Raw genomic sequence first — 11,000 nt, forward strand, 5'->3', positions numbered from 1 at the left:
CTCGTAATCCCAATGCTGTTGAAAGAATTATAAAAAACTTGCTTGAAGATGACCGATCGATTACAACTGGACCCTTTCATCTTCTCCTCTACCGTTAACAATAAAATTCGTTTGTACTTTTGTTCCAAAATATATACAAAAGGGGTGTCGCTATACAGTCTCTTTATGTCGAAATAGTTGGGACGTTTTTAGACATGAGCCTTCCAAACATGTTCTCATTAAGCAGAAAATCTTGGGTTTTTTTGGGCATGGGCTTTTTGTGCATCTCTATATAAAAAGGGTTCAAATGGCATTAATAATGACCTTTTACAAAATTACAAGTCATCGTGTATATAAGTTAACTTTGTAAACCATAAAACCAGAGGTAATTATTTGTGAGATCTCTTCAGTAACCAGTTTTCTTCCTAATATATGTATGTAGTAAATAATCATATGTGAAAAAATAAAGCCTAAGCCTGAACCCCTATTTTCACAATATTAAACCAACCTAATCAATCACTCATGCCAAAATCAACCACCAAATGAAATCTGGTCTTAAAAAGAAGGGTTTGAGGGACCGTATCCGTTATGGTGCAATTTCTGCCATTTCCATGCAACCTGCAAACTCTTTTCTAAATCCGTGTATTGTGCCGACCATTTCAGTTCACGGAGGATCTTTGATGGGTCGCTGAATACTTCCGCATAGTCACCAGGTCGACGTGGCAAGTAGTCTACTTTAATTGATACCCCTGTTGCCTTCTTACAAGCTTCCACAAACTCTTTAACTGATCTGCCTTTTCCTGTACCAACATTGTAGATTCCGACTTGTCCAGGTTTTGAGTTCTCGAGTGCTTTTACATGAGCATCAACTAGATCAGTCACGTCAATGTAGTCACGTATGCAAGTCCCATCTGGGGTTTTATAATCTGTTCCTCGAACCTGGATGATCACATTCACCATGAATATAAAGGAATCAAGATCAGATTCTTCCTATTTATTCATTCTAAATAATATCTATTTTTGACAACTTGGCATGAGTTTGAATCCTAATCTTGGTAATGAATTACCAGGGGTGCATCTTGGTATGGTTTCTTGAGTCTTTCTCCAGTTTGTTAACAACTTAATGAGCATAATGGGACTTGTAGTTTATTCGGTCAGCTTTACATGACTGCTTGGTAGTGGCTTACTGGCTTATTTAGTAAGCTTTTAAGGAGAACTTTGTGCAGAAAGCCAAACATTTTCCGTCTATGAAAAAATCCTCCCAAACTGTAGGGACAGATTAATCCACACAACCAGTTTTATCCTTGCATGACTTAAAGCTTGATTGTTAGTAGCTTAATGAGCTTAATGGGAGTATGGGACTCACGTCTTATTCGGCCATTTATACATGATTGTTTGGTAGTAGCTTAATGATATAGAACGTGGCTTATTCAGTAAGTTTCTCGGGTAGAGCTTTATGCAAAAAACCAATTTTTTTTCTCCAAACCTGTCCCTCCCACCTATAAAACACGATCCTTCCATCTACGAAAAAGCTTTCTCAAACAAAAACCTTTCGAAACTATATAGACAGATTAATCCACACATATAGCTTTATTCATAGAGGACTTCATGAAAAACCTACCAAACAGAGTGGAAAACCAACCAAACAGCCCCTTAAAGATTCTATAAAAGCAGCATAGAAAGTAAAGTGTTTCATGAGAATTACCTTGAGCCCGTTGGTAATCCCACGTGCTGCATCGAAGCATGCACCTGAAATTCTTCCATGTTCACGTAATTCAGGTCTCGGTGCTTCTCCTAACCTTCCATCTGGATCTGACCCAATCACATTGAAGTATCTGGGAATCGAACAAATAGTAAGAAGAAGCAAAACAAAAAGATAGGGAACTGTATGCATATCCAGTTACAGAAACACCAACCTTAAAATCATGACCGCCATGTCTGAATTTTTATGGAAATCCTGAATAATATCTTCCGACATCTTTTTGGCTTTCCCGTAAGGATTAATTGGGTGCTAGAATAACCAACACAAATATTAGGTGCCAAGCAAGATAACCACATATTGCACGTAACAAATACCTGAGGAGTTTCTTCTGTAATGGGCATCTTCTCCGGCTCCCCATATGTAGCACATGTGCTCGAGTATATCAGAGTATTAACATTGTGTGCTGCCATTGCCTCCAATACCACCAACGTATTTGATGTGATATTGTGATAATATCTACACGATTACGAAAAGAAGCTTGGGAAGTCAGAATTTTTTTATATATATAACTACTGTTACATCAGATTTCAAGCAAGTTTAAAGAATCATTATGACGGTTGATAATAGAGTCAACAAGAAGATTAGGCATCTCTTTTATAAAAAACATCCTAAGCAAATGGCAGTCAAAGCACCAACTACATATATACGGTGCATGTAAGCATGCAATACAAATTTCCAGTAGTCGTTACACGCACTCAGGGGTATAAAATAAGCAACACGATATAATTGAAATATGGAAAAGAACACACATAAAAAGCATGGTTCACTAAAAAGGGCCTGTTTGGTTTGACTGAATGTCTTTGAAGGATTTGGATTTTGTGGAAGGCTTTGGAATCTTTGATTTGCAGGATTTGGAATGGAATTGAATCCCATTATTTATAAAAACAATATATAATTTTTTTCAAATCATTAAACTACCTTTTAATTAATTGATTATTACAAAGCAAGTGCATTTTAACATATTTTAAAACATTATCACAAAAAGAATTTTACGAAATCCAGCGAAATACCCACTACACCCATGGGATTTCTAAAATCCATGTTTGTGGGATTTCATTGAAATCCTGGGATTTTAAATCCAAGCACTCCTTCAAACCCAAACATAGGATTCGAATGGAATTTAATCCCAAATCCTATCAAATCCCACAAACCAAATGGGAGCTAACCTCCTATGGAATCAAGGGTATACTTACTTTAGTGGATCAAGGGTACTTTCCCCAACATATGCAACTGCTGCAAAATGCATCACTGCATCAAATGCATTTTCAGAAAAGATTTTGTTCACCTGAAATATTTTATCAAGGAACACACACGTGGATGCTGATTATTGTTATCAACACGATAAGTATTACGGGTATATATTGTTATTGCTCGCTTATGTTTTAGAGGATACGGCTTTTGGATCGCCCAAATCTGCATAAATGAATTGAAGTCTCCCAGGTTCTGGGAACAATTCTTGAAGTACTTTGACAGCACCTAGGTTTCCACGAGAGAGATTGTCCTATCACGCAATTATACAAATTTGTCTCGATTACACCTCACAATATGGCAGTAGATTGTTATGGTATTATAGTTTAAGGGTCAGGTTCTGGGGAAAACCGCAAAAATAATGAAAAATTGAAGAACACGCTAGTAACTACTCATCTGGACGGCATGCACATGTGCATACAAGTAATTTGTAAGCAATTTGTCCGCACACGTGCATAAAAACCAAGAAACAACTTCAATTACTTGTATGCACATGTGCATACTGTCAAGCTGAACGGTTACAGGGTGTTCCTCAGTTTTTCATTTTTTTGGGGGGTTTACCTCTAACCTCCCTCTATAGTTGAATACCAGGTAAGTAATTAACAAGAAGCAAAGAGATATACCACTATAGTCACACGATAAGACTCTTTTAAAAGCCGTAGTGAAGCATGAGAACCAATATAGCCAGCACCTCCAGTTACCAACACGTGGGTAACCCCTGTTTCGTGCCGAGAGAACTTCAAAACAGAAACATAAGAGTGTCTCAGATACAGAGCATTATTGGATCTTAGTATAAAAAATTGTAATTGGTTAATAGAGCATCTCCAATGGAGCGACTTATAAGAGCCTTCCTTTTGCACTTCTTTCGGTCACATCATTGCCAACTCAACAAATTAAGAACTACTATAAAACTCCACAATGGTAGTGACTAATAGGAACCTCCTTTGTGGGTCCCATGTATTATTTCAACATCAATAATGAATATAAAAATAAATAAATAAATAAATATATATATATATATATATCTTATAAAACTAATAAAATATCATTTCACACAAAATTCAAGGTAAGAACCAAGGTGATACGACCATAGACTAGGAGGTGTAAGTGCTATAATGCCTAACGATTATGTAAATAAATCACATGTATTTATTATTCAAAACTTAGCAGTTCACCAAAAATCCATACTGTGAAACGGACATGTCGAATGATTCTAGAAAATTTTCTAATCAACACAGCTTTAGAATATATTTAAATTGTTACATTGAAAAGAACAAACTGGCAAAATTAAGGATGGAATGACTTGAAGCAAATTAAAACATAAAACTGAATGATAAGGGTCTGCTTTACTTACGACGTTAGGGCTCTTGAAAGATGGGGATTGTTTGAGCATAAAAATGCATAATCCTACAAGGGCTATAGCCAAAATAATCTTTCTCACGAAACCTTTCTTCTTGTTTGGCTCTGTATGATCCATGCCTGCAACCACAAAAAACCAAAAATAACTTTCAAATCCTGTGAACTTTTAAGGTTATAGGATAGTTAAAACAGAAAGATGTCATCACCATTATCAGCTGACCAACCACGTGCAACTGTTTTTCCCTGATCGACTTGGTTTAGTTCATTAATAAGAACATCAAGTTGATGTTTTACAATAAGAGACAAAAAATCATTGAATACCATATACAAACCGAATAAACAAAGATCAAATCATCTTGAAAACTACATGTAAAGATCAAGATATAACGTACTGACCCAAAGCCAAAGCACAAAATTTCACAGGGTTAGGGTATGTACGTTAGCAGCTTAATAAGCTTAGTGGGACTCGCAACTTATCCAGTCGGCTACACATGACTGTTTGGCAGTGGCCTAATGATTTAGATAGTGGCTTATTCAGTAAACTTCTAGGAGGGAGCTCTATGCAGAAAGCCAAGTTTTATCCAAACCTGCCCCTCCCAACTAAAAAAACATGTTCCTTCCATTCATGAGAAAGACCCTCATAACAAAAACCTTTGCAATTATATAGACAGATTAATCCACAGAGTATCTTTATCCTTACATGACTTAATGGAAAACAAACCAAACAGCCTCTTACTGAAATTAGTGAATGAATTTGTAGTGTTACCTCCTAAAGCATAGGACCTGTTAGGCCGTGCTTGAGATCTTGACTTGTTAAAGTTCAGCATTTGTAGAAGAATCCCTATGTGAAATTAACTATTGGTGATTAAACTGCTGCTGCACATTAAGATAAACTTGCTTTAATAAGTTGTAGATTTAAATTACGAACAGAATTGCTACAGAAATTCTTAAAAAGGTATAAAGAAAAGGGAACAAGAAAACAGAAACAAGAGCCTTGTTACTAATATTTGTTTCGATATATTCATATGGGTAATCCTTAGATCATGATATTTGATCATATTTAGTTTTTAAGTTTAGTGATCTAACGTTGATTATGCCGACTTTTGCTTGTATTTGATTGCAGATCAAGCTTTGTGAATTTTATCCTCCTTCTAGGATCTCAATTAATCTCTGGCTTGCTACATATTTCAAATCGTTAACGTTTTTTAGCCGATACAGGTTGATTTTGATTTTTTTGAGTTGTAACAAACTTAAATTGGAATGCGAAAAATCAAAATCAAACTGAAGCAGCTAAAGCATTAACAATTTAAAACATATAGCAAGCAGGGGATTGTTTGAAATCCCAGAAAGACAACAAAATTCACGAAGCTCAATCTTCAATCACTTACAAGCAAACAAAGGTGGGCATGATCAACGTTGGATCACTAAACTAAAACACAAAATATGATTGAATTTCAATGATCTAAGGATTACCCATATGAATATAAGCAAACAACAATCAAAACACAAGCATGGTTGTAGCAAAAATCGATAATCAAGCTAGAAATCGAGTGAAACAAAACCATTTTTTCCCCCAATAATTGGGCAAAAGAATTACTAGCATCCAAAAAACCTGCGTATGCACAACAAGATCTAATCTATGAAGAGAGCAACTTGTTTTTACATTTCGAAGGAAATGATTCATCATTATGTGATTGATTGGAAAATGAGAAAAGGGTAAAGAAAGAAGATGTAAAGAAAGAAAGAAGGGGAGAGACGTACTGCGATTGAAAGAGGGAAGAAAGCATAGGACAGACGAATGGTGTTTGTTGTGAATCGTCGTTCTCTGTGTGTAGGTTTTTTGAATCACGAAACGGAGCAATCGCCGGTGGTGGTGCCATCTGCCAAGTCAAAATGGAGGAGGGAGAATGTCTTCCAAAACACTAAATATTTTATTCCATTTAAAACCATATAATCAAGAGTCACCATATTTGAACTTCCATGGCTACATGGGGATTTTTATTTATCATTGGATTTGAACCTGAAACCTCAAGACACTTTTGACATTTGGAGCCGAAGCTCAAACCAATCAAACACCGCTCTTGTGGTTTTTAAAACAATTTTTTTAGCGTTTCTTAAAATTACTGTCTATATTTCTGTTCTTGATTCTTAAAATAATTATCTGTATTTTTATTTATATTTCATAATTCACTCTTGATTAATGCATAAATATTTAATAAGATAGATACATACCTTGAGACCAGAGCTCCGCTGAATTTTTTAAAATGTCATCTGATCGGTGCTTTGAAAAGATCATGCTTGAGATGAGGTTCGTGTATTTGTTTTGGTAAGGTCCGTTGTCCAATTTTTGTGTTACCTTCTGTCAATCGTCAATGCGGCTCGTTCTTCCTTGTTGAAAAGAGGGACCTGCTTCGCCGATGGTTTTCGAGTGTCTATTGATGTTCGCTCTTCCCTTACTTATATTCCAATTATTTTGATATAATCAAAGTAATTGTATCTGATGAACGATACTGATATAACATGACATGTTTATGTGTAGGTAAGAGTCACGTTTTCAAACATGTTTAGAAGAAAAATGTGAATAAGAAAGAGTCGGGATTGGAAAATTTAGGTGTGAAAAAGCAAGACGAAAGAGAAGGTTAGGTGGAAAAAAGTTCGGTTATCTTCATTTTATCTTATCACTCGAATTCATATGTGGAACCTAACATGTATTTTATTTAACCTTCGTTTTTATATTTTATAAAAAAAATATAAACTTGTTATATATCGGATAATTCAAGGAAGAACTGATTAGTTTATAGTAACCGTGAGATTCAATGTGAACCACTCGTTTGAGATACTTAAGGATATTTTTTAAATAATTTAAAAGGTTAATATAATAATTCAATTTTGACAACTAATCAAAATATTTAATTAATTTTTTTAGAAGGAAATATTTAATTAAAATTAGTTACATAGTATATCAATTACCTAATATATATCGTATTTTAAAGACGTTTGTGAATCAAAATTTATCATAATGATAACGTTCACAATATTTCACGTGTATCACAATATATTTTTCTTTGTTTTATGAAATGTATCATAGTGTGCATTTTTGTTATTTTCATTGATTTACAAAGTGTATCACATTATGCATCTTATATGTGTATCTGGGTATCACAATTAATATCGTTTGTAGGCATCACAGTTTATATTATGTGTTTACATAAGGTTTATCGAAATAACATTCACCGAATAAGATTCGCCGGAGAGAGAAGAGATGATATTTATAAAATCCCTAAAATGTCCTTAATTAATATTTTAAGTTAAAATTACCAAAAACTTATATCTTAATTTAACATTTGATTTGTGATTGAGATTAGATCTCACGATTACCACACACAAAATAGTTCTCATTTGATTAGGTTCTCTCTCTCTCTCTCTCTATATATATATATATATAGTTGGGTTCACGTGAGATCAAAGGTTTTTCGTGAGACCCGTAAGACCAATTTATATTCATTGATCAACTTTATAAACTAATGATCTAATGGTCTAAAGTTGCACGGCGGCATTTTTGTAATTATTGAGAAGTCTCGTGGCGTTTATAAATGTTCAGATCTGACGATTGTAAATCTAATCCAAGGGTTGAGAATTGATCTTACGGGTCTCACGAAAAACTATTATTCTCACATTATGCCAAGTCTATATATATATAGGAAGTTTCAAATGTAACTCATCATATTTGTACAACCAATATAACCCAATCAATTGAAATATTTATGGAAATGATGAGAATTCAGTTTTTATGATTTGAATATTTATGAAAGATTATTAAAATTCATTAATTATGATCACTACTTTATATTAGGAAACAATACAAACTTTTATGAAATCACATATTCATCAAATTAAATGGACAGTTGAGATTGAATTGTATTGGTTATACAAATGTAAATGGTTGCATAATAATTCACCTTATATATAAAAATAATATTTGTAAAAGAAGTCAACAATTTTATTAAATTATATGTCAAAAGTAAACATTATAATGTTTTTAACATGAAGAGATTGTCGTTTTTAGAGGAGAAAACGTGTTTTATTAATTATTGTGTGGGAACATCATATGATTAAATTCCAAGTTATGATTTTTTTTCAATTTTAAAAGTTACAATGTTTAACTTAATAAATAATTCTGTAAAAATATTGTTGAATAATTGAATACATAAAATAGTCGTTAATATAAACTAAATAAAATATTATAAGTATCTTATAATGATTGTCAATAGACAAATAAATAAAGAGACTGTGTTTTGAACTTGTGATGGAACAGATATATCATACATGTTGAATAACAGGTAAAAATAAGTCGAGCTCGACATACCAAATATACGAAAACCGTATTTTATTAATAATACATCTATACTATCTTATTAAGCAAATTTAGCAAAAGTCTTAAAGTTTTAAAATACTGACCAAAATACCCTTTATACTCACTTTTTCACCCCCTCCTCTCCTCATATACACTCATCCCCTCACATAAACTCACTCTCTCACAACCATTTTTTTAAAATTATAATTTTAAATTTACACTTTATACCCCTATAATTAATTAATTAATTAATTTACTTTACGTCATTTACTTTTAAATGTTTTATTTTAAACTTTTATCAAATTAACATACATAATTGTATATCAATTAAAACATGTTTAAAAAATACATTTTTATTTTAACAAGTTACATCATTATAATCTTCTTAATACCTTCGAAATGAGTCCAATATTGAATAGTTTTTGACTTAATTATATTATTATATATTATATATACGGTGAAAAAATATTTTTAATATTTACGATTTATATTTTTATAGTTATTTATTTATATATATACTATATATTTTGGGGTTAGACTATCCAAATTGCACTGTATAATATGTTTTGAATTAATATATTCTTGGGTTTTTTTGAAATATATATATATATGTATTAATTCAACCTTAATCTGAGTTTCTGAACAAAAAAGAGGGTAAGCAGTTGAAATTTCATTCTAAAACCCATTTTTTTTTGTCTTTTCATGGCTTATGATATGTCAAATTTGTAGTTTTCTTTATTGGTTTTAAGTGTTTATCTTAAAACTCAAGTTTCTTGGTTCTTTGCTCTTGGTGTAAATCGAATACATTTGTGGAGTCGTTTAAATATGTTGGATTTTAAATATATTGGATTTTAAACTGTCATACAATTTTTTGCATCGATAGTCTGTAATTGGAACCATAACTCTTATTTATTTAAATTGTATTAATATGTAAAGATCAAGTGTAACCTATATCATCGTTAAATCTTATCTTATAAAACCAGTGGAACTTCAAAATCGTTAAAATTCATGGCTCCCGCCGTATTGCACGGGTACACAACTAGTATTACTAAAAGGAAATTTGAGTTTTTATGCCAAGTGTTGCCCTAAATATAAAAAATATGCTCAATGTTACAAGTTTCTTAACAATATCATTCAACTTTCAAATCCTTCACAAAATAACCCCACTCTTAAATACAAACTATGCTTGATTATATCCACCAATTCTAAGAGGGTCTTTGGGATTGCTTATTTGAAACAACTTATACTTTTCTACAAAAACACTTATCAACCTATTATCAGAATGGTTTAACTTCTTTCAAAACTCCTTATTACCGGTTTGACACCGGTATAAGTTGTTTATCCGAACACTCAAAAATGCTTATTACCGGTGTCACACCGGAATAAGTCAATAAGTTGTTTTTATAGGCAATCCCAAACACCCCTTAAACAACTAAGAGGATGTTTGGTTAGAACCTTAGAGACCTAGAGGTATTAGACAGTAACCAATGAGCATGAAAATAAAAGTAACTGTTTGCTTTTAGATAATACAATGGACCATTTCCCTGGAAGTCCAAATTTTGATTTCAGGTTAAACCTGTCATTTTCATTCCTCTGACTGAACCAAACGCAATCATTTTGATAGCTCCTTTACATGTCTTCTATCCTAACGATGGTTCGATTACTTTTAAGAACATCATCCCGCTCATGCAAAAAATAATAATTTATCTGTAATAGTTTCTCATCCTCGGTCACATTTTCTGTTAAACTTAACTCTACCTGCATAACGCTAAACAAACATTAATAACTTTTAACGCTTTAGCTCTTCACATACGATGATCTCAATGCTATCTCGAGAGGTTCACCCGATTCCAATAAAGATGTATTAACTTGTTAATTGCAACATTCTGCTTGAAAAGAACGTATGTTGAAAACAAAAGGATCATGCCCGACTTCTTCATTTTTCTGATGTGCAACACGAACGCTAGTCATCCCTCTTACGAGAGACCCAAAATCAACATCCCCACATTTCCCTATTAGGTTTGGAGGTCTTGGGTGAAGGTAATCCAATGACTTTTTTGTTCTATTGTCTACCTTCTCGTAAAAGTTGCAAACCACTACTCATTTTTATGAGAGACAGGTTCGGAAAAACTTGACTTTTTGCATAAAAGTTCCCCCTAGAAGCTTACCGAATAAGCCACTATCAAACAATCATGTATAGTTGACTAAATAAGTTGTGAGTCCAATAAGTTGGGTACCTCTGAATTAGCTGCAAATTGCAACCAGGGTTTGATGGATCTTCATTCACACTTGTTTCAG

The 11,000-nt window shown here is 32.9% G+C and overlaps 1 protein-coding gene across 1 annotated transcript; it reads right to left on the reverse strand.

Annotated features, from left to right (window-relative positions):
- Nucleotides 1-331: 331 nt before the first annotated feature.
- Nucleotides 332-6,197, reverse strand: LOC112522656 (UDP-arabinose 4-epimerase 1-like). The gene is made up of 10 exons (XM_025131926.1): nt 6,110-6,197; nt 5,115-5,224; nt 4,344-4,468; nt 3,613-3,726; nt 3,135-3,242; nt 2,935-3,026; nt 2,056-2,197; nt 1,896-1,990; nt 1,685-1,814; nt 332-918 (listed from the first exon to the last, which is right to left on the reverse strand). Exons 2-10 carry the CDS (start codon nt 5,173-5,175, stop codon nt 535-537), a joined length of 1,251 nt encoding a protein of 416 aa, XP_024987694.1. The 5' UTR covers nt 5,176-5,224; nt 6,110-6,197; the 3' UTR covers nt 332-534.
- Between the last annotated feature and the right edge of the window lie 4,803 nt (nt 6,198-11,000).

This window comes from Cynara cardunculus, assembly GCF_001531365.2.
Source record: "Cynara cardunculus var. scolymus isolate 2C chromosome LG 12, CcrdV1, whole genome shotgun sequence".
In the NCBI taxonomy this organism is placed as follows: Eukaryota; Viridiplantae; Streptophyta; class Magnoliopsida; order Asterales; family Asteraceae; genus Cynara; species Cynara cardunculus.